This window comes from Argentina silus (genome assembly GCF_951799395.1).
Source record: "Argentina silus genome assembly, chromosome: 12".
NCBI classification, from domain to species: domain Eukaryota; kingdom Metazoa; phylum Chordata; class Actinopteri; order Argentiniformes; family Argentinidae; genus Argentina; species Argentina silus.
In genome coordinates this window covers 13,818,159-13,842,191 of record NC_139666.1, presented here as the reverse complement: position 1 = coordinate 13,842,191, position 24,033 = coordinate 13,818,159, and the positions used below count along the sequence as shown (strand labels likewise).

At 42.0% G+C, this 24,033-nt stretch overlaps 1 protein-coding gene across 1 annotated transcript in view; it reads left to right on the top strand.

Moving 5' to 3' along the window:
• Positions 1-24,033, top strand: part of lrp1bb (low density lipoprotein receptor-related protein 1Bb) — a gene marked incomplete at its 5' end in the record, with an annotated part of 183,744 nt that overhangs the window by 84,338 nt on the left and 75,373 nt on the right. The window contains 18 exons of the mRNA XM_083682704.1: positions 39-201; positions 3,654-3,876; positions 5,318-5,507; positions 5,694-5,837; positions 7,031-7,267; positions 7,718-7,898; positions 10,307-10,526; positions 10,637-10,826; positions 12,038-12,160; positions 12,327-12,467; positions 13,163-13,288; positions 14,106-14,222; positions 17,113-17,193; positions 17,355-17,525; positions 18,343-18,525; positions 19,528-19,728; positions 21,833-22,078; positions 23,324-23,521. Of these exons, the coding sequence (XP_083538830.1) occupies positions 39-201; positions 3,654-3,876; positions 5,318-5,507; positions 5,694-5,837; positions 7,031-7,267; positions 7,718-7,898; positions 10,307-10,526; positions 10,637-10,826; positions 12,038-12,160; positions 12,327-12,467; positions 13,163-13,288; positions 14,106-14,222; positions 17,113-17,193; positions 17,355-17,525; positions 18,343-18,525; positions 19,528-19,728; positions 21,833-22,078; positions 23,324-23,521 (3,135 nt within the window). The remainder of the gene's footprint in view (positions 1-38; positions 202-3,653; positions 3,877-5,317; positions 5,508-5,693; positions 5,838-7,030; positions 7,268-7,717; positions 7,899-10,306; positions 10,527-10,636; positions 10,827-12,037; positions 12,161-12,326; positions 12,468-13,162; positions 13,289-14,105; positions 14,223-17,112; positions 17,194-17,354; positions 17,526-18,342; positions 18,526-19,527; positions 19,729-21,832; positions 22,079-23,323; positions 23,522-24,033) is intronic.

The following is a 24,033-nucleotide window of genomic DNA, read 5'->3' as shown; positions in this document are numbered from 1 at the left end:
GGCAAGACTGTAATGTTTTCTTCTGTCTCTCTCCCTAGATGTTGAGCATATGGCCATCGATTGGCTCACTGGCAACTTTTACTTTGTTGACCGAGTAAGCGACAGGATATTTGTTTGCAACCATGGTGGGGACACCTGCGTCACCATCATAGATCTAGATCTGTCAAACCCTAAAGGAATATCTGTGGATCCACTCATGGGGTGAGTAAGCTTTGCCATATGAGACTGACACAAGTACAGTATAATATTCCTGAATTGTAGAGTTTGGAGGAGATAGGAGAGATAACCCTTTACGACTGAGATGCCCTACCTGAAACCTATAGACATGTGCTACTTCCATTAGCTTTTAGAGCACCATTAGAGTTTATGTCTTCCATGCTTGAGACCTGAGTTCAAACCCTGCATCGATCAGATATGCACATCTTGTCACTTACGTTTATGAACATATCTCGGACTCCGATCGACACAGAGTAGAGACACTGAGTAGAGACACTGAGTCAGAACTGCAAGCCTTGGAAACGTAACAGTTGAAGAGCATGGATGATTGTTCATCCTTGCACTAGCTAGATATTTGTTTTTTTGTCTCTGAACATGTCTAGCTGTATCATTTGCCGGGAAGCCACTGCTCCAGACAGCTGCTACTGTCAGGACTTTCATTAGTATTCACTGATTTCTCCCACACCCCACAGTAGAAAACGCCCCTGCAGGACTCTCTGTTTGAGCATTTTTGTTTCTGTCGACACCACAAAGTACCCAAGCTGCTGTGGAGAAAAAAAAATGTCTCTGAGCCCCATGCTTCAAACTGTAAATGCTGAAATGTATGGGGAGAAAAGTGAATGAGACTATACAAAGAGTCCTCCAAGGAAAGAATGGATGCCTGATTATTCCAGTTATCAGCAACTAAAAGGGTTTTTGTTGTAATATTCCCAGTGAGCAGGAACTAGGAGCTCCATTATATTCATGAGGGTACAAGGACAGGCAGTGGGCTTGGATTCAGATCAGGTTTTTAATGAGACGCCTTTTTGCAAGAGACACAGTATCTTAGCACCGGAGCTCTTAGCAGAGCAAATACCATTCACAGGGCTAACAACAGCAAATACCATTCACAGGACTAGCTAAATGAAAGCATCGTGCCTTTCTATCTGTATACAGAGTTACTATTTATATAGAAGCTGGACCCTATTGCACATGTTCTTATAAAGCCTCTGCAAATATTTACATTCAACTGATTTGATAGATATACCCTGAGCTTCCTAAGCTAACCTCAACCAGCGGTTTCTTAGCTGATCCCTTTTAGATAATGCATACTCTGTAAAGTTCTCAACACAGAGGATTAATGGGAAGGGAACGTGTTTATTGATACAATGATTTTAAACTAGTATCTCACATCTGCTGAATGCACTCTGCATAATCCAAACATTTTCCTCATATGGAATGGCTCTTTTTTACTTTGTGAGAAATGCAAGTCTCCTATGATCCACACCAACTCTATGCAGTGTGGTTCAGTGTATTTGCATTAGGAATGACAAATATTCTCTATTTAAATTCATGAAAATATAATGTGATTACTCCTCAGGACAAACATGCTTGTTCACTTGACATGGTAGGTTGTGGTTAAAATGTTAAAATGTTAGTCATGTCACATGTCATACACACACACACACACACACACACACACACACACACACACACACACACAGACAACATATGCACACATGCACATACACGCTCTGGTGACATGGCCTGTGTTCTGAGGGATGATGGTGTAGGAGGAGAGTGTGCAGACCCATAGGGGAGCTGGGTGTAAATGCTGACAGCTAGATTGGTTATCAGGCACAAGTGTTTTTTTCTGGGCTCCTCTCCCTCTAATTGGTGAGACATGGCTACAGCTGTTTCTGTGGAAGGGAGGCTGAGAGAGCAGAGGGTCTGTCAGCCTGGGGCAATGGAGTGAAAACAATTGAAATTGGGGAGGTTTGTGGTAGCAGCACAGCATGAGGCAGAATGTTTACAGAGTATGTAAAAAAAAATCCAATTGTTTAGAGGATCTCTGAAAGGGAATTTGAATGTATACTTTGTTCAACCTTGCCCTTGGTAGTTTTAGTTACAGTGTATAACGTCCCAAACACATATACTGACTAAGGGGGCATATTTCATCATCTTTCATTGTTAGATCTAGTGCAACATGAGATATTTGTTGGTTTAGTTTAGCAGGACAGACTGTTTTACCCTTTAACCCACTGGTAAATCCTCAACTATATGAGACTCCTCTGAGAGGGAAAGAGTCAGTCTTATTAGGTCAAATAAGTTAACATAATGCTTGAATCAAGATTTTAGGTATTTATTTTTCGCTTATAGTTGACATGACTGACGTTGACATATGATACTGATATTTGTATGCCACACTAGATATATTGTAGTATTTTCTTATTTAGTGAAGTACTTTACCCACATTTTCTTTGTTTTTCATGCCTTCTATTTATAAGTGGTTTTGAATGTTTCTGTACAGAATTAACTTTGTTTGCATCGCATTGCTCCCACAGAATGATAAGAACATGTTATTATGATATCTGTGGTTATTCCATGGAACACAGGGACAAAGAGGAAAAAACCTTGGAACTCTTTTGTGCTGTTGTGTTCTAGAATGAGAACATTTAAAAAAAGGATTCCATTATTGTTTAGCTAAGAGCCATGTGGCATGTCCCTGGGTCTCAAGAGTTTGCTGAAAGTTGAAATGAATGTTGTCACATGGCTGATTCTATTGATATCGTCTTTTCTATGCTAGTTAGAAACCTTGTTGTATCTACCAAACTCTACATCAGCAACATCTTAATCCCAGAAAGCAATAATTTGTATGCCATGTGAAGGTGCACCTGTTCTGGGAGTTGTGTTTCTCGCTGACTAAGACCATTTTTCAGCCCAGCCTGTGCTTAGGTTCAAAGGCCACACTATCTCTCCCCTGACTTTACCTGTATGGATTAAGTAGGCTCCCCCCAGCCTTCCGCCTCTCTCTTATTATCGTTGGAAGGTGTACTGGCCTCCACTCAGGGAGCCACCATCAGTACAGCAGCTCTGCTTCCATACCAATTTAGAGAGGAAAATGGATTGTTGGTGTGCCTGTCTTGTTTATATTCTTTCTTTTTGCATTTTATTTATTCAATAAAATGTGATATTTACAGGCAATAGTACTTTGAGTGAACATTTGATTTGAAGAACTTGCAGGCTTGATTGCCCCTTTGGTGTTGTTGCCCGGTTAACATGGTGGTCCTGAGATTGTCAGTGATGATATTCTTCAAGCTTTACTTGCTTTCATACAATTTGAAATGGGTTGAAACATGTAGTAATTTGCATTTTTCCTCTTGAAGTATGTATTTTGGGTTGTGAATGAACTTGTCTAAACCCTTTAGCTCAATAATACCTGTTATAGAGGCACTCCTGTTCAGTTTGCGATCTCTTAACTTACATTATTGACTTCAAATACTTCTAGGAATATGCATGAACAACCATAAACTGTCAATGTGTCAGTTTATGTATTATAATAGATGGCAAAGTATTCAAAAATTATCTAAAATATACTATACTGTACCAGAGGTCATTTTGAATTACTTGTGTTAAGTACGTATTTACTGTCATTGCTCTCCCTGGATCTCCTCTAGGATGCTTTTCTTCACTGACTATGGGAACGTGGCCAAGGTGGAGCGTTGTAACATGGACGGCACCAACCGGACCAGGCTGGTGGATTATAAAACAGAACAGCCCACAGCCGTGGCTCTGGACCTGGTGAAGAAGCTGGTGTACTGGACAGACGCCTACCTGGATTACATTGAAGTGGTGGATTACAACGGCAAGAACAGGCACACAGTCATCCAGGGGAGTCAAGTGAGTGTCAAGCCCCATCGTGGGCTCTGCTCACTCCAAATCAACACTAGGTGTTTATTGGATAATGGGAGGAATCAATCGATAATTGTTTTACTAATTTATCAATTTTTTACTCATTTTCTTTGACCAACTGACACACACACACACACTCACAAACACACACACACACACACACACACACACACACACACACACACGCACGCACACACACACACACTGACTGACAACTATTTTTCCAAAGCCATACTTTGTGAGGCATTTGATGTCACCTGATTATACCGTTGAAGAAAGATATAATTCCTCCACCTAAAATAATTATGGAGGCAAGTTTTGATCCCTGTTGAATATGGATTTCCTTGGAATACACACTGATTAATTAGGATGTGGGCTGAGGTCGCTCCAAATGGGCATGTCATTAGTCTTTTTCCTGTTGCACACTTTTCAGAAAGATACCGTAATTAGGGAGTATTATTATTCAAAAGGAGAGCCCTTGAAAGCGACCCTGTGCAGTGAGTCTCACATTGTATGACGGAGGAGAAGAGGGCATACGAAACACCTCATTGTGTGCAGGCAGGTGTTCTCAGCATAATGATGCCTCTCTCATGGCCTCTGTGGACTTTGGAGAAGTTGCTCTGCATATCATCTCCATGACAAATGAAAGACAGCTTCCTGCTCTGGCAGATGATGCGGTATTCATCACCTCTCTGAATCTTTCATATTGCTAGGCTAGTCTGGCTGCAGTGTACCACATAGGCATTTGAACAGAAAACACAAAATATAAAACAATATGCAGATGGAAGCCATTTCTTGTAATCATAATACAGTATGTGGAAAACCTCCTTAAAATTCGCATAGTCTTGGAGATAGACTGCTTCTATTAGTATTCAAAGAAATCCATGGTTGAGTGGTTATGGGGTTGTTTTTCTGCCACATGTTTCGCCGCCCCAGGGTTGAGGTGAGGCCCAGTGGGCTTAGGCATACTTCCTGTGAACACGGCTCAGCCAACCCTGTCTGTTTGTGCATGGAGGGTGTGAGCCTGGTAAATGTAGCGTGGAGGCCAGTGTCACGGCCAGGGACAGGACACATCCCCACAGGATTATGCCCACTCCCTGACCCCGGTATAGGCTGGTGAACACATCCACACACACACATCCACACACCCACACACCCACATGCACATACACACACACACACACACACACATACACACACACACACACACACACACACACACACACACACACACACACACACACACACACACACACACACATATCCTTCTCTCATGTCTCAGACCCTTGAGTTACTGTACTGTATATGGAGTTGTGTGTGGCAAGATAAAATAATTGTGTTCTTCTTCTTTTCATGTTTTGTTTGAAATTATGGATTTGCCCAGATTCTGCTGTTTGTCAATGCATTTGTACTGAATGCTCTATTCTAGGTGTCCTATATCCATGGCTTAGCTGTCTTTGAGGACTACTTGTATGCAACACACTCTGACCCCTCCAAAGAGACAACCGCCATGGAAATATTACAGATCCATCAGTTCAACTCAACAGACCCAGGGACATTAACCAGCCTGGGGAATTCTAATGTAATACGTGTTTACCACAAGCTCAGTCAGCCAAAAGGTAAAGTACATTCATGTCAGGGTGTGTACATGCACATGTGTCTGTGTCAAATGTACAGTACTGTACATGTGACAAACATGCCCTGAAGGATTTCTGCATTTCCTCATAATACAGGACCTCCAATGACATGATTATAGTAGAGATGTTTTTGATGGTCGATAATGCACTTTCCTCTCCAATTTCTAGTAAGGAGTCACGCATGTGAAACAGATCCGTATGGGAAACCAGGCGGATGCTCCCACATCTGCCTTCTGAGTGGCAGCTACAAGTCCAGGACCTGTCGCTGTCGAACAGGCTTCAGTCTTGGGAGTGACGGCCAGTCCTGTAAAAGTCAGTACACAATTTGGCCACACTCTCCTCCCTGCATGTCTTGAAAGAATAATAAAATCATATATTTCTGAAAACTTAGAAAGGAATAGGTCAATCAGAATATGTCCTATTAAATTGTTTTTGTATTGTCATCGATAAACATAGACTGATATTGAGATGTGGATGCATATTGTGTAGGTCAACTGTCACTTTCGACTAGCGGGTATCCCATGCATGGCCAATACATCTCTGTGCCTCAGATAGACAGTGATGAAGATGAACGCTGGTTGAGATGGGCCCATTTGAGAATGATGTCCCGTTATTGACCTGTCTGTTGCCTGATTCATTATTTCCATAATGGAGTTTTAAGTTTGTCTGCATTCGTTGGCTTGCCTGATCAATCCATGGACATTGTGTAGTTGACAATAAAAGCAGAAGATCAAATTGATGACACAATCAGAGGTCCACCGCATTTCGATCGGGGTAACGAAACGACTCCCTGTGACACGTTTGATTTATACCTCCTCCTAGATGTTCTGATGACACCAGCTCGCTCTTCACTGAGCCCTAATGAGATTCAGTGCTAAATGGTAGTGCTTCTTCACGCGGCAGCCAGTCACGGTGGGGTTTGATATCTGGGTCTCATACAATGCTTAATTGTCTCCTGGGTAGCCAGGCTCTCCCTCACAGGATGATAAATTGAAGTGATGCATGTGTGGTCTCACCCCCAGCAGCAGAGCCTCCTGGGTAAGGGCTGAGAGTCTGAGAGTGAGGAGAGGTCTGCTTCTCCTGCGGTAGCCCCCTCTCTCCTTTAGGATCCCAAGGGTCCCACACAGAACCCCCTGAGTGACTGGAGGGCTACAGCAGAGCTGCCTCAGCTTTTTAGGCCTCTCTGTTTGCCTTTCAACACTGATTATTTTCTACATGGAACAGCAGTTTGCAGTTATAGCATTACCATTGTCTCAGTATTCCTCAGCATTTTCATGCCGCTAAAATGCCTGGATAGTATATAACATAACTGTGATTGAAGGGACAGGTCACAGTCATTGGCACTGATTACTGGCTCCATTAAGGTGAATAAATGAGCCTGCCCCTGTCTCTCAGATTAGAACAATGTGGTGTGTAAGGAGGTTTAATGCTCGGATCAGCATTGATGAATTACACCAATTAATTGACAGTAAGAGTAAAGATCCCTTCCTGTTTCCGTCTTGTAGAACCCAAAAACGATCTTTTCCTGTTCTACGGTAAGGGGCGACCTGGGGTCATCCGAGGCCTGGACATGAACATTAAGTCCAGCGATGAGCACATGGTGCCAATAGAGGACCTGGTCAACCCCAGAGCTATCGACTACCATGCTGAATCCGGCCACATCTACTTTGCTGACACCACCAGTTTCCTCATCGGTCGGCAGAAAATAGATGGAAACAGTCGGGAAACAATCCTCAAAGATGGTGGGTTTCTTTCTTGTCATGCTTATATAGTCCTTTCTTGTTTGTTTGTTGTTAACTGCCTAACAAAACAAAAAACATGCAACTTTTCAGATTGCTATACATTGATGTGAATAATATTAAATGGCCGGTATTCAATCTGTTGCAGATAGTGGTTTTCCACATAAAAGTGAAAGACATCAGTTTGCCATCAGAACTACGTGTGACGTTATGGGATTGTAGTTTTTAGCTAAATTCAGTGTCAACTGACCATGATACACTATGGTGCAAATGAAAAGCACCACTAAAAGCCACTATATGCAATTGATTGTTCAGTTCCTTGGCTTTCCAAATTGTCAATTATAAATGACATCTGAGAAAAAGGAGAACGGGAAGTCAGGGGGGATGACACTGACATTGGTTTTCATCACCTTGTAAAACTTGACAATGTCGATGGTTTTCATCATCTTGCAGATCTTGACAATGTCGAGGGGATTTCTGTGGATTGGATTGGGAATAACCTCTACTGGACGAATGATGGTTACAGGAAGACTATCAGTGTGGTCAGACTGGAGAGAGCGTCTCAAACTAGGAAGACTCTATTGGAGGGGGACATGTCTCACCCCCGAGCCATCGTTGTGGACCCCCTAAACAGGTGAGCTCACTGGTGCAGTGGAAAGAGGGAACTAAAGTGGGTGGTAGAGAATTAATGGAGAAACAGATATTTCAGTGAAAGTAGCTTCATGTCTTTCCATGCGATAATTCATAATGTGAGACCGCTGCCAAAATACTAATTTAGCAATCTGGTGTTTCCCATATGCCTTGCAGTTAGAATCTCCAATAAACACCTGCTTCAAAAACTCCAATAAACACCTGCCTCAAAAAAATAGCCGGCCACTAATGACATTGAAGCAAATAAGTGCCCTATCCCTAATAAATGCTGGGTCAAAATGAACTGTTCACTGGTGTGAAGCTATTCTCTGTTGATATTAGCAGATCATTAAAACAACACATTTGATTCTGAGTGAACGTTGCAACATTACCTGTATTTTCAACAGTCTAACAGATGTCCATCATCTACTAATCTGTCCCTCTTGGTGAATGATTAAATGAAGGTGAATTACCATCTATCAAAGATTAATCTGGTTTTGACTAATTGATTGTAATGTTGGTGGATATTTGTTTTCAGTAGGTTATGATATACAGTGCTTTCGGAAAGTATTCAGACCCCTTCACTTTTTCCACATTGTCGTAGAAACATCTCAAGGATGGTCAATGGAAACGGGATGCATCTGAGCTCAATTTGGAGTGTCATAGCAAAGGGTCTGAGTACTTACAGTATGTAAATGTGATATCAGTTTTTTTTATTTTTAATAAATTAGCAAACATTTCTAAAAACCTGTTTTGGCTTTGTCATTATGGGGTATTGTGTGTAGATGGATGACGAAAAAAAAGAATGGAATCCATTTTAGAATAAGACTGTAACATAACAAAATGTGGAAAAAGTGAAGGGGTCTCAATACTTTCCGAATGCACTGTATTCAGCTCTGTCATATCGCAGGTTTGAGCAACAGTTTGGCAACAGCGGCAGGGGTAACAGAATAACTGCTCTGTGGTTAAATCAAATAAACATGCGGGCTACAGAAATAAGTTGTACGGTATGTCTTACTTTCAATCAAGAGATCCCATTTTGATACCAAGAATATATAGAAATATATCTCTGCCTGAGGCATAACCTTATGTCAAGACGATTTGTTCTAGTCAGACTTTGACCCACTGCAAATGCACACAGACAACTGAGTTTGAACAGCTCTCTGGCACTATGTGATACTGGTTACAAGAGACACATCCAGGCCCATCATCTTCATTGTGTGAAGAAGGGAGAGCGATTGTCCTAAAAGGAGCCTTTTTTTTTCACAGTAGAAATATACGCTGATTTGGTTTCATTGGAATGAGCTGGCTGCTGGCTCTTTTGTGTTGTTGGGCACTTGTGGGTGGTCTGGCACTGTTTAAAACAGACAGAAAACAAACAGCATGCTGACTCTGTTAACATTCCTCATCAAAAATAGTTACTGCATATTGCACAAAACTGAATATTCTCTTTTGTCAGAGGGTTTAATTTATTTTGTTATCATAGCAGAGAAGTGATAGCTTTTTCACTGCCCCTCCCACTGACAGTTGGCACAGCTTTATTAAAATTGTGCTAGAGGCTGCCAATGAGTGTTGCCCATTCATCAGATCCATCACAATGATCTTTATCTGCCTGCAAGATTCGTCTCCTCAGGTGAAATAAACACGCTCCAATGTGTATTTATACCCTGGCCTGTTCTCTCCACTATATTACTCTCTCTGCATGTCACCTCCGGTCTGTGTTAACATGATAAGGAATAACTTTGCTGACTTACTGTCTCAATCACATCTCTCTCTCTCTTTCTCTATCCCTCGCTCCATCGTCTAACACACACACACACACACACACACACACACACACACACACACACACACACACACACACACACACACACACACACACAGACAAATAAACACACACTTTTGCTTTGGCTATTGCTCTACACCGCTTTAGCCAAGAGTGAAGGCTGCGGTGTGTGTGTGTGTTGAATTATTCATTGGGTCATGAAGATGACTTGCACAGACAGAGAGAGCTTGATTCACCCTCTATCACATTCTGTTTTATGTACTGCACATGTAGCGATCGAGGCCTCCATCATTGATGAGACAGAAAGGGCTCCCCAGCCCAGTCAGTAATGCTGAGAGGCTACAAATCCCTTAAGCATGGATACCACAGACTAGATCATGTCAAATCGTTGACCCAATCGCTTTTCAAATATCACAGGTCCATTGAGAATATGGCTTCAACTGAGTGCACCCTGGAAAGATAATGTCACTAACAAGGACGCAGCCTCGGATGAAGGCTATGTTTGTTATGTTTGTATTTGTATATTTGTTTGAAAAACAGATTTAATATCTGATTAGCATGGATCATTAGGGCTTTTGTCAAGCTCCTATTATAACAAACACATTGTTTCTTTGTGTGTATTTTAGTTGGATGTACTGGACTGACTGGGAGGAAGATGAGGTGAATGACAGCATAGGGAGGATAGAGAAAGCATGGATGGATGGATCTAACAGACGGATATTTGTCACGTCAAACATGCTGTGGCCCAACGGCCTGACCCTGGACCATGGGACTAGTACTATGTACTGGTGTGATGCCTACTACGATCACATCGAGAAGATCCACCTCAATGGCACTGGAAGAATGGTGAGTGGAACTAAGTACACTCAATTACCAACATTTTCTCCCTAATTCAGGCACGTGCTTTTCCCCTGGCCTGCTCTCCAAGGTCTTTGATTTGCTGTGTTTCTGTACAGGTTGTTTACTCTGGTAAAGAGCTAAACCATCCATTTGGGATTTCTCACTACCGTCATTCCATCTTCTGGACGGAATACATGAACGCCTCCGTCTTTCAGCTGGATCTGACGTCAGGGGACGTCACCCTGCTGAGGAGCGAGAGGCCGCCTCTCTTTGGGCTGCGTGTCTACGATGCCCAGAGTCAACAAGGTCCGCCTGCCTTTACCCCCTCACACATCGGCCATCACTTAACCATACCATCAGAAATGTAGTGGGTGCTACCTTATAACTGCAACTGCAACTGCGACTTAGCATATTCTATACAGTATACTCAATTTGAGTCAAACTTCATGTCATGATTTGTCGCATAAATTCACTGTGGCAGCAATTTTACATTGAGTTCTGACTCAACAGACTGCTATGGTGAATGATGATGGATTTGTGCTGTTAGAAGTCATAGATGAATAGCTAGCAGAGGCACATGGTACGCATGGTTGATGGTGGAGAACTGTAGGGCCTTGAAGCAGGAGGTGCTCTTGTTATCCGGCAAAACTGAGGTAAAGCAGTGTTTAGACTATTCTGCTGCTCTGCATGTGTTGAGCAAGCGGGAGGTATGTTCATGGTTATACACTCTCACAAACAGAGGGAGGATCTCGGCTATGTAACGACTTCACGATCAATGGACTAAGATAAAGGGGCACTTTGAGCCGATTCACTGCTTTCACTATTAATTTAACCATTCTATAATTTCACATACAAACGATGCATTTTTCTGATTAGGAATGTAGGAGTGCGTGTGCACATGCAAGCATGTGATTATGAAAAATGGTGGCTGTGCTGTAGAGAAAGCCTAATTCCCAGCATGAGGCAAGCATTCGACTAGCCATTCTTCCAAAGTTTGTGTCACCAAAGAGATTAATTGGGCCACCCCATCCCCTGAGTATTACTGATTGGCTCTCATAAAACAGAGGCTTTTATCACATTGGCTCAGGCACTGCCTTTGGACCTTACACTAAATGAAACCGACAATGGTCTCCATGCCTCAACTTTGTAAGTGACAGTTTCTTCACAAACATTTTTTTTTTCCTTCCATCCCCTGAGAATGGTTGGCTTTGTCCAAAAGACAAATTATTCCTCTGAAAGGATAAAAATGTCAAATAGCTCTCCTCAACAATGTTCCCAATAATTCATTTGACATGTGGTTATAGATGATGAGGCAAGCACCTGGCACATCCCTCGAGAACAGGAAATGGGTTTTGTATTAAGGAGATATTTGATGTGCATTACTTTACACTGACCTCTGCACCACTGCTCAGTGAAACGAAAGACAACAAAACAACAGGAACTCATGACAAATCCAGTATGTGCTTTAGGGCAGGTGATTTGAGGTGAGCAGTCATCAGTCTGTCATATGTCTCCAGGTGACAATGCATGCAGAGTGAATTATGGGGGCTGTAGTACCCTTTGCCTTGCCATCCCAGGAGGGAGGGTGTGTGCCTGTGCTGACAACCAGGTCCTGGAGAAAAACAATGTCACCTGTTCAGGTAGGATCAAGCAATGAATTTGTCACTGCAATCGTGTTTACTGCAATGCAAGTGCTATACAACATGGTTGTTTATCAAAAGCCTTTTTTTAGATTTCAGTGTTGTGTATTTGAATCAAATTGATTCCACCCTGGTTGATTTCTCTCATGTATTTTTCTTTCTGAAGTCTCTACGGGAGGATTGGAGCCACAGCGTTGTAAGAGCGATGAGTTTCAGTGTGGTAATTACCACTGCATACGTGCGTCATGGAAGTGTGACGGAGACGATGACTGTCTGGATGGAAGTGACGAGGAGGCCCATAGCTGCCGTGTGTATTCTTTATTCTTCACACACACACACACACACACACACACACACACACACACACACACACACACACACACACACACACACACACGCACACACACACACACACACACACACACACCTTAGCACACACATACAAACACAAACACACACACGCATGCACACATTTAAAAAGTAGATTTTTTTCTTGCAATCAACTTTTATCTTGTCATTGATACAAAGCGGGTGAATAACATTCCTCAACTCTACCCTCCCTGCCGTATCCCTCCTACACTTAGAAGAGAATTTACTCTTGAGTAAATCGATAAGATAAACACCATGTTAGACGGTTGAATGCTGACTCATTTTTTAACAGAAAAATACTATAATATAAGCCTCTGCCAAAATTATCAGAATTGCAAAATCAATTATCCTCTCTGCTGGGATGTCATATAGTTTAATGGACCTCTAACAAGGTTTGGGCAATTTTTTGATTCAGGTCCCCGCTGTACAGCATACTTCTATCATTCATTTTGTGTGGTTGGTACAGTACCTCTGATTTTCATCAGGACAAAGTTTGACTTCAGAAGTCCGAAGACTTCTTCATGTCCACAGTTATCTCCAACATCTTGAAATTCAGGTGTGAATGAATTCAACTAAGAAATGTTAAAACACAGAATCTTGCTAAGGTGACAAGAGTATCTTTGTCTGTTCCAGACAACCACAGCTGTCCCACTGAGCAGTTCAAGTGCAACAACAATCGCTGCATCCCTAAACGATGGCTCTGTGATGGAACCAATGACTGTGGTAACAATGAAGATGAATCCAACATCACATGTTCAGGTAACTGCTGTTTTCTCTCTGCATTTCCTGATATCTGCTATCCAGCAATGACTTTGTGTTGTTCAGCTTTCTATGGTATCTTTTGAGATTTGAAATTAATTAACAGAGTGCATTTCCCTGAGAGTTATAGGCCTTTATGTGATGTTAAAAGTAATTGTAAGCTTTAAAGTACACCAAATCCTTGCAGTTTTTGCCTAAAACCCCTTAACTACAGATGGTTGTCGGTACATCAAAGCATCAGGCAGCATACTGTGCAGTCAAACATTCTTTGTCATATCTTACGGCCTTGGAACAGCTACAGTATAGTGTGATCTATCCCATCATGTGAAAGCATACCCTCGAATCAAAGAAGTTTTAGCTCTCTCAAGAGGCGACTTTTCCTGCTATTGAGTTAATGTCAGTATCACTTATGTCTGACCCTCAGTTTTTTTATTTCCCTTAACACCTAGCAAGTTGCCAGCTGTGCTTCTTTTTTTTTTTGCTTGTTGCCTCAGAAGATCAATCAATGGGTGTTAGTGGGAGTGATAAATGTTGCCGTGTCATCAGATTGACATGCATGTTAGACAGCAGCAGGAGATCACTAGTGTGCTATTCATGCATGTCTGTCATGGAAATAGAGTATGTGGCTGGGAGTTCATGTAGGAGTCCTACACATTTTCTATCGTTGTAATATATGTGTTGTACATGTGCTCGAGGGATCAGCTAACTGTGCTGGGCTGTGGTTGGCATACATATGATGCAGTGATCATTCGAAGGCTGTGGAGGTCTAGCCTTGACACACATGTGATTGAATTACATGTGGTCTTCGCTGTCTCAGCCCAGCCCTGTCAGCCCAACCAGTTCTCCTGTCGGAACGGCCGCTGCATCCCCCAGGCATGGCGCTGTGATCGGGATGATGACTGCGGAGACATGTCCGATGAGACATCCTCTTGTGGTGAGTTTGATTCTGCTCTCTGGAGGATTCTTCACACTAAGAATACCTCACAATAACACACAGGATATGAATACACACACTCCCTCTGGGAGGCCATGTTATGTTTTTACTAGAATTAGAATAGGAAAGGAAAGCATAATTTTTAGGAGAGGCCTTTATAGTACTTTCAGTGAGTTTGAAACTGACCACATCCGCCAACTCTGACAGCAAACGAAAGGAAATTCCACTCACAATAGCTCAGAGGAAATGGCTGTGTAAAACACAGTTTTTTCTCTGCAATGTAACAACTGTATAAGTGACTTGAATTATTAAATAGCACTGTGTCATCTGGGTCTGACGCTGAGCAATCACTTACTGATATGGGAAAGGTGGTGCCAAATTAGACTTCTAGCATTAACGATTAAATGTTTTATAACATAGTCTCAGCAGTATTATACAATCTATCTGAATTGTTGTTGGTTTCTACTGAATAGATAGTTTCATGCTGTGCATCTTTCCTTATACCTTATACTTTACTTTGTGCCACTTCAATTTAAAGGATTGTAAAATATGTTCAATACTGTACTGATGTGGGGTGGAAAATGTCAAATTACTAAAGATGTGTAAAGAAATGGAAAACACATTTTTAAAAGGCTTTTGAATCCTCCCCTCTCATCACTGTGTGTGGTAAAGATGCCAAATGCTGCATAGTGTTATATCGTCTCAGCCTCCCTTCCTTTGTGTGTCCTAAGCTGCTTCGGTACACAGTCACAAACAGCCAGGGTGTAAGCAGTAATTAAAGTTCATGCTCGGCTTCATTCAATCATAATCAAGCTGCGCTGCAAAAACATATTCTCTCCCATACTGTTGTCTGAGCTTCCTCAGGCATTACGGCTCTGTAGGAGTTCCACCGCATTGCTTCTCTGCAGCTACTGTGGGTTTTAAACACCTGAAGCTCTGTGGTGGCACAACTCTGGAGATTGATGCTAATTTGAATTTTGTTTGTCAGAAGTTTTGTAGTTGTCATATTGTATGTTAAGCCAGACTCTCAGTTGACTTGAAAGTACCATTATTTATGGATGTCAGTATTCATTTTTAATGAGTGTTAAACTCCAACCAGACGGATGCTGTCGGTAAGATGGATTCCTTTGAGGAAAATAAAGCAGATATTTGTGTGATAAACATGCAGTGGCTTAACAAATGCCCAAGGTAGGTGTTCCAAAGACTCTAAATGTAGTCTTGAAGTTCAAACAAAAGTCAATAAACCTTGAGCCTTCCAATATGTGAACACTTCAAAATTGTCTAGTTAACTCAAAGCCTGTGGAGCATGTGATGAGAATACGAATGCAACACTATGTTGTCGAGACCATATACACGCTCTGCCATTCAGTGGATGGAATGTTTTGCCGCCATCAATGGTAGTGGGAGTAAACTGTGACTGGCAGTGACTCCTTGACCACACGGTAAGAATTAAGGAGCAGATGTTGGTTAATTACAGAGGTGTTAATTTATTTTCAGCAGCTAGCGTAGTCACTGTCTGTCAACGTGCCTGCTTGTTTTGACTTTCCCACTAAAGCACTAAGCTATGGTGCAGAACTCCCACTGGGGATGCAGTTTGTTATGTTGCTTTGGTTTTGTCGCTACCGTCATTGATTAAAGCGTTTCCGCAGAGGCGTTCTCTACATTATTTGGATTAACCCAAAGAAAAACATCTGGGGAGTGGGGACCTATGATGTTTTTCCCCGTCTCAAACTTAATTTGGTGTTTAGTGTTTTTTGTAAGACCAAAATATGCCGTTCTCCAGTTCTGCATTGACTAAATTAGTGAGTCTTGATCAGACTGTGAATATGTTTTCAGCATTTATTAGACTTGTAGATGAGGTCTCCTACTACTTGAAAGACAGCATCTTTATTTTCTTCAAGAACATACATAATGTCCTGTCCAAAAGGGGCATGAAAATGCAGGGTGCCATTTACAACAGCAACACTTGAATGCTACACCTACGGTATTAGCATATTCGTTAGGCATATTTCCATGAATTTCCATGTGTTTAGCATAATATCCACTGAGGTATTGAGGCACTTTATTTAACTTGCAAGAGAATTCATTTATGACAGCAACATACTTACATGTTGAGAAATATAGTTAGTTAAGACATTATGGCTGTTGATAAGGGGCTCAAGGATATCCTTTTGACTACAAATTTTACAGAGAATGTCTCTCAGCAATAAAATTAGACTTTTGATTAAAATTAGAAATAAAAGCACATTCTAATTACTGTCAGGCAGAATCTCATTCTTTGCTTAGCATTTTTTATTCAATTTCCTTTTCATATAAAAAAATCTGGATTATTATTCACACGTTACAGTAATGTCACATCCCCTTACACCAAAATAATGTTTCTGCTTGGATCATGAAGTTATTCAATAACACAGTTATTCAGGTCGATGTATTACTCACCAAGTTCATTATAAGTGTGCCAAGTGTTCACTTAGACATAGAAAAAAAAAAACAGCGATGTGTATTTGGCATCAGGACTACACTGTAGAAACACTTTAAAGGAAATATTCATCCCACGAATAGGCAGACCTGCATTAATAAAGGACCTAATTAATTTGATTAAAGGCAGACCACACTGCGGGTTCACTCAGAATGTGTACAGTATGCAGTATTGGTACAACTTAGATTTCCCGATAACACTAAATGACAATGTGCATGAAGGAACCACGTGTACTGTAGGATTTGTCTTTTTTCCAGCTGTAAACACCTCTAATTCTGATATTGCATTGGAACCTCAGTCATGTAACAAATTAGTGGCAGTTATTGTTTTTACTTTCATTAACATTTCTAATAGTACATTGTATTTGGGGTTTAGAGCCTGTTGACTGTCTCTTTGCCTTCATGTCTGCAGCGTTCCCAACTTGTGAGCCCCTCACCCAGTTCACTTGTTCCAATGGGAGATGCATCAGTGTGAAGTGGCACTGTGATTCAGGTAAATGCCTGTTTATATGCTATACTTTGGATTTTGCTTGTATCTTGTGCTCGCATAATGTACTCCACAATTTATTCCTTTCATGCATTCATTTATTAATTAATTCATTCATTCATCCTCAACCAGCAACCTTGACATCCCTCTCTCCTGTGTGTCCCCAGATGATGACTGTGGAGACGGTAGTGATGAGGTGGGTTGTGTCCACTCCTGCTCCAACACCCAGTTCCAGTGCTCCAGTGGCCGCTGTATCCCAGACCACTGGGCCTGCGATGGGGACAATGACTGTGGAGACTTCAGTGATGAGAACACCACCTGTGGAGGTGCTGGGGCTGGTAAGAAAGCACAACGTTGATATATCATAAACTCATTATTTAAAATTAACTGTTGAATACAGTCAACCCTTATTTTGTCACATGAATGTAGCCTACAGTATTTTGTGTTATACCAAGAATAGGCCTATATGTTTACATTCGCTTGTGCGGGACGGCTGATTCCCCTCATTATGACACATGCAACAATGAGCGTATCAATTATTCAATTTGCTATTCAAATCAGTGTAAAGACTAAGATGCTAATGACAGGTTCAAAGCAACTATTAATTGGCCTGGTCTAATGTCCTTAAGTCTTCAAGCTCACGCTCGGCTGATCTAATCTCATCTCTGTTCACAAGAGTACAACCATCAAGATCTGAATCTTTTAATCTGTTATAATTACCTCAGAAAGCCGGAGCCGGGGCCCTGAAAGACTCTCAGCTCACTAGCTTGTCACTAAAATGAGGAAGCTATTCATCAAACCATCTTCTGATGCGAGCTCCAGCCCTTTCCCTTTCTACAGAGTCCGCTTTTGGTCCTCCCCAGGGGCAACCACTCTGGCTCGGCCCTGACTGTTTCGAAATACTTATGATCTTTGGCATTTGAGCATCAAACATATCTTTTCAGAAGTAAAAACATTTTTCTTGGCAATGTCAAAGTGGTTAAGCACAAAGAGTCTGTTTCACAGAGCATGTTTAGCATGATTAGCCAGATGGTCATTCAAATTCACAGCCATTACTGAATGACCGACCATGTTAAATGTTTTTTTCTTTTCCTCCCACAGTGGAACACCTTTGACAGTCTCAAAATGGTTATTGTAGTATATTTGTGCTTGCAGCATTGCCTCCTGTCATCGAGTGCAGTGGGGAGGAGTTTCACTGCAGTACAGATGGAACCTGCATCCCAGAGAGATGGAGGTGTGATGGGGACAAAGACTGTGAGGATGGGAGTGATGAGGGGGTGTGCGAGGGCACCAAGAGGATGTGTGACCCCAAGGCTAAGTTCACCTGTAAAGACACAGGTAATGACATCACTAGCAGGCTATACTGTAGCGTGAGCGGGTTTGTGTAGCCGCAGCACACGCGTTATTTTGGACAATCACTGCTATGATTCTATCATCTCATATGATGCAGTTGACAAACACCAAATAGCTCAAAGACTGTGTATGTGTTTATGGCATTATCCACACTAATCCCACTAGCCTCATTCTCGTATATCATAGATCATGAATTTGCATTACAGACTTCCTCCCTTCCTGCAAAATGCAAACCAGTGAATCTATTCTCCATGTGATACCGTTGTGATCGAAGGACTCTAAATTGGGATGCTCTGCTTTCCAGGCTTCACACAGTCTGCATTAAAGATGATAATTCCTGGCATATTTGTGCCGTCTCCTTCATCCCCTACGGTGGTTCCACCTGGCTCTTTGTAATTCACATGGTGAGGAGGGGAATTTCAGATTACCCCTGTGAGCAGGTATCAGGAGCCTGTATTGATCTGCTGTGGATTTTCACATGAAGTGGAGCGCTTACCACAGAACGGAGCCAGTGTTTGTTGTTGGTGGGCTCCATACAGGAAGCTTGACATTTAAAAATAACTCAATGTGAAGGAGTAGCCTTTGCTTCTATTATACTGTATGAATGTATTTGAATTAGTAATTGTATGAAAGACAATCCTCAAATTCGATATTTAATCAAACAAATCACTTCAGTTTGATTGATCATTGAACCCAGTTAAATTGAACCAGCTTGCCTCTGATTTGATTACCTGAGTGTGGGCTGTGTAAGTGTGATCTTCAGACGAATTGACTTACTGCTGTCACTCCCACATGAAACGTTGTTTTCAGGTTACTTTTGTTCAATGGTAATGCAGATGTAATGTAGACTGCTGAATACCGACTATCAAGCTGCCACTTTATTCCCATAAGGCTCCATTCCTAGAGGCGGCAGCTGATAATTGCGTTTGGTTCTGAGGGCTGTCATCTTTTCTGTCTCCTTACGCCTCCATGTGTGTCACATTATAGGGAAGTGCATCACCAAGAGCTGGGTGTGTGATGGGGATATCGACTGTGATGACCGCTCAGATGAGGAGTCCTGTGAGTCATCTGTCTGTAAGCCCCCCAAACACCCCTGTGCCAATGACACCTCCACCTGCCTGTCCCCAGAGAAGATCTGCAACGGCAAGGTGGACTGTGCCGACCAGTCTGATGAAGGGCCTTTCTGTGGTAAGGAGAATGTAATATGTACTGTACTCAAACAGTCTGTGATTAGTCTGTGGTCTTGGCAGAGTTTTTGTAGAAGGCTATATAAAGCCTGTGTTTACTGTCAGAAGAAGTGATATGTTTAAGCATTTCCTTTTTGTCTTCATAGACAGATTTACAGGTATTTCCCTGTGCCAGTGTGGTGTATCCGTTTCGCTAACTCTGTGTTTCATTTCCCAACTCATAAAATAGCTTATACAACGGGTTGATCAAATCAAGCATTGTGATTGGTCCGATATCCACTATATCAGCACTGCTACCTCATCACGTTCACTGGCAATGTGTGTACATATGCCATAGACGCTGTTCAGGATATTGTTGCTTTTTTAAAAAGCTTTTTTCAATAATGAAAATGTTGCTAGACCAATGGAAGGGATTCTGACAATAATGGATCATTCATGGTTGTTTTTGCAATAATGGATCATTCACGGTTTGTCTTTTGCTGTTACACTCAAATTCCAAACTGGCTAGTTAGCTTTTATAAGCAGCCAGATATAGATGTGTTTACTGCGTTGTCTTGCCAATCATATTAGATCATGCATTCCAGAACTATCAACCAACCTATGTCCCTAACTATGGTGATATTTCATGTATTCCAGAACTATCAACAAACCTGCGTCCCTAATTACGGTAATAGTTTTATGAACTACTTGTATAGGTGGAGGGTATGAACCAATACAATATATCACGAAAAAACCCCACTAGCACCATAGCTTGTTGTCTGAATTGTTGCTGTTAGACACATCTCTAGGATCTATTTAAGCAATAACACCCTCTAGGATATTGGAACGGCTGTGATGCTCGACATGCTGTGACCACATCACAGCCATTCCCATATCCACGACACAGTATAGCACACCTTCTTGTGTGTTATTGCTTAAATACATGCTTAAGATGTGTCAGAGTCAACACTGCCTTTCCCTATGGAGTATTGTTATATATCTATTAATTCCCAAAGCCTTGAGACCATGAGGACTTGACGACATGTGTGGATTCAGAGACCAAAGGGAATGATTGGGAACGTGGAAGTGTTTGTCCAAGGCCCATCGGAGGGAGGAAAGGTCTCATGTGAATAGTAGGAGATGTCTAATCCGTCTGAGTGAACAGTGTAAACATTGTGGTTCATTTCATAGAATCACTAACCAACCCTCACGGGGGCCCACAGAACCCCGGTGTCTATGTGTTACTTCTTTAAAAAAAAAGAAGAAAAAAAAGGCCCACACTGCACTGCCAGCTCATAGCCAATTAGGTCATACTGGAGGACCTTGAGGGCCTGATTGATTTGAGCCAGCTCAGCAGGACACGTTCAACCTGCTGTAACCCGTGGGAGCATTCACACTCCTCTGTATAGGCAGGGGCACCCTGGAGAGAAAAATTCAATCCTTTGTTGTCTGTGCCAAGAAGGTCTTAATCATGGAGAGACCCTGGACCAGTGTCATTTTCACCAGTATGCTTTTTCATCTGGACCTGGCCATCTCTAACAAAAGCCAGGTGCCTCAGAGAAAAGCCTTCCATAACAGACCTGAGAGAGAGAGGGGGAAAGTAAAAGCGGAGCTCACCGAAAAGTTATTCATGTTTTTCTTCTCTACTAATCAGTTTTGAAAAGACTAGTGCACAACTTTCAGTTTCCATCTTGTTTTGAAGATCTGGCAGTAATAAAGGCCTCATCCCTCAGATCACACCACAGAGAACCAAATCAACTGTGGCGCCTCTTACATTATGTAATAGCTTTCCGTGTGTTGGATATGCAGTGGAAAAATTCCATCATCACACTTGACTTGCCAATCTCTGGCTTGGAGCGAAACTGACGGTGTTATTCTTATACCAGTTTTCAAAAACATCCACTCTAATCCTGTGATGATTTGCATTCATTCACTCTTTAATAATGCAGCATATTGTACAGCATATGACCAACACGTTGTTCCTGACATTTTGCTGACCTGCATTTAAGGGCCTGCATATGGGTCTCACACTCCATTATCTGCCCAGTGCCCTTTTTAAAACAATCTCATCCAGTCTACTGTAGCCTTCAGGTTCTTAGTTCCTGTCCCATCTTTCCACTCCCTAGATAAGTGTTTGGTGGCGAAGGGGGGCTGCAGCCATCAGTGCACGGTGGTACCAGGGAAGGGGGTGGTCTGCTCCTGCCCCCCTGGGCTCCATCTGGACTCTAACAACAGGACTTGTGAGGCAGTGGACTACTGCAGCAACCACCTGAAATGTAGCCAGGTGTGTGAGCAGTACAAGACCACAGTCAAGTGTTCCTGCTACCCAGGCTGGAGGCTGGACCCTGACGGAGACAGCTGCCACAGCACAGGTACTGTAACACAATGGGTAACACAGTGTACGTGTTGTTTGTGTGTGTTTGTGTGTGTGTGAGTGTGTGTGTGTGTGTGTGTGTGTGTGTGTGTGTGTGTGTGTGTGTGTGTGTGTTTGTGTTTGTGTGCATGCGTGCGTGCGTGCGTGCGTGCGTGCGTGCGTGCGTGTGTGTGTGTGCGTACAGTATTGCTACAGCAGTGTTATTTTTCACACAAACAGAACAGAGCTTGCACTTGCACATTTTAGCATATACTGAGTTGGAGCTGTAGACAATTGAAGCATTGGGGAGTAAAAAATATTGAAATGTGTTCACTGCATCTTTGTGGGTAGTTCTTGATAAGTGGAAAGGAGGTGCAGAGAATGGCAAAAGATGGTGATTTAGGGTACTGTCAGTTTGAATTCCATCAAGTTAAAATCTAAAGGGTGTCTGCACACTGAATCCTGTCTTTTCCCATCTGTACTGACACAGAATGAAGGAACCCCCCCCCCATTCACAACGTACAGTTCATATAATCAGTTCATACAATCACAGAGTTTTGTCAACAGTTTTGCATCATAAGAGATAACCCTTGTAATTTGAGTAATTGCATGGATGTTTGTGGTATTGCCTCAGCACTGCTTGTAAAGGGCCACTCTACATGTGTCATTTTCAGATTTATGAACCTCGGTGTGACTACAAGCCTCTCTATTTCCCTCAAAGATTGATGACAGTTGCAGTGCTAATCTCATGTTAAAGTCGGAAAAGGTGCAATTTCCTGTATAGGAACACATGAAAATTGTATTTCTTCTTACATAAATCAAATTGTGTATGCAGAAACAAAAAACCTCATTTAATCGTGACAAAGGTGTTCTTGAATTTAAAGTGACGTTTTATGCCTCCTCAGAGCATGTTGTAGGTGTAACATTATAAATATTTATGACAAATACATCTTTAATGTCCCTATTAATGTCCCAACAGCTGCTTGTCTTTTTTGTTTGTCTTATTGTTGTTGTCTTATATACAGTATATAGAAAAAAAGTGTCTGGATATTATTGTGGTTAGGATATTATTTTTAATGTGTGCATGACACATACTTTGCTTTAGAGTACCGTACTGTTGTGTCTAGAATTCTCTGGAGGGGTGCATAATTGCGTGCGTGCGTGCGTCCTCAGCTAATGGTACCATTTCAAATCATTTCCCTGGTGTTGTTGTGGCATCGTTTCAGTTTGAAGATGTTCTGTCTCCGTCTCTCTCCTTGACCAGATCCCTTCGAGGCGTTCATCATCTTCTCTATCCGACATGAGATAAGACGGATAGACCTTCACAAGCGGGACTACAGTCTGTTGGTGCCAGGGCTGAGGAACACCATTGCGCTCGACTTCCACTTTAATCGCAGTCTGCTCTACTGGACAGATGTGGTGGAGGATAAGATCTATAGGGGAAGGCTGTCAGACTCTGGAGGTACACACACTAGATCTGTACACTGTTGTGTGATAGGTGGAAGAGTGAAGTGACTTCCCTTCCCATCCCAATCCCAAGCTGAAATTGAACTTTTAGACACACCACTGGTACATACTGTGTGATCAGATACTGTCATGGTCTGAGTTTTGTTCTACTAAGATACTAATACAAGGAGCTGATGCTGTCTTTTTCATCCCATTCCCCATTGAGGAATTGTTTAGTTGGGTAATGGCAAATACAGAGTCACGAGAGTCATCTACTGTTATAGTGTTATAATGTATACTCTTTTATACTCTCCTAAGAGTGTGATGAATTACAAGTTTTTTTTTTTTGCTGCGCTGTATTTTGCGCTGCTGCAAGCACTCTTTCCCTCATCATCCTCTGTGGGGCTGTAGAATGGATCCCACTACTGTCCCACTGCTGTACCTATTTCCCCCTTTTCTAAGTCTTCCACAAAGGCTCCAGCAGCGGAGGATAATTGTAAACAGCTGGATTATAGACAGCCTGGGAAA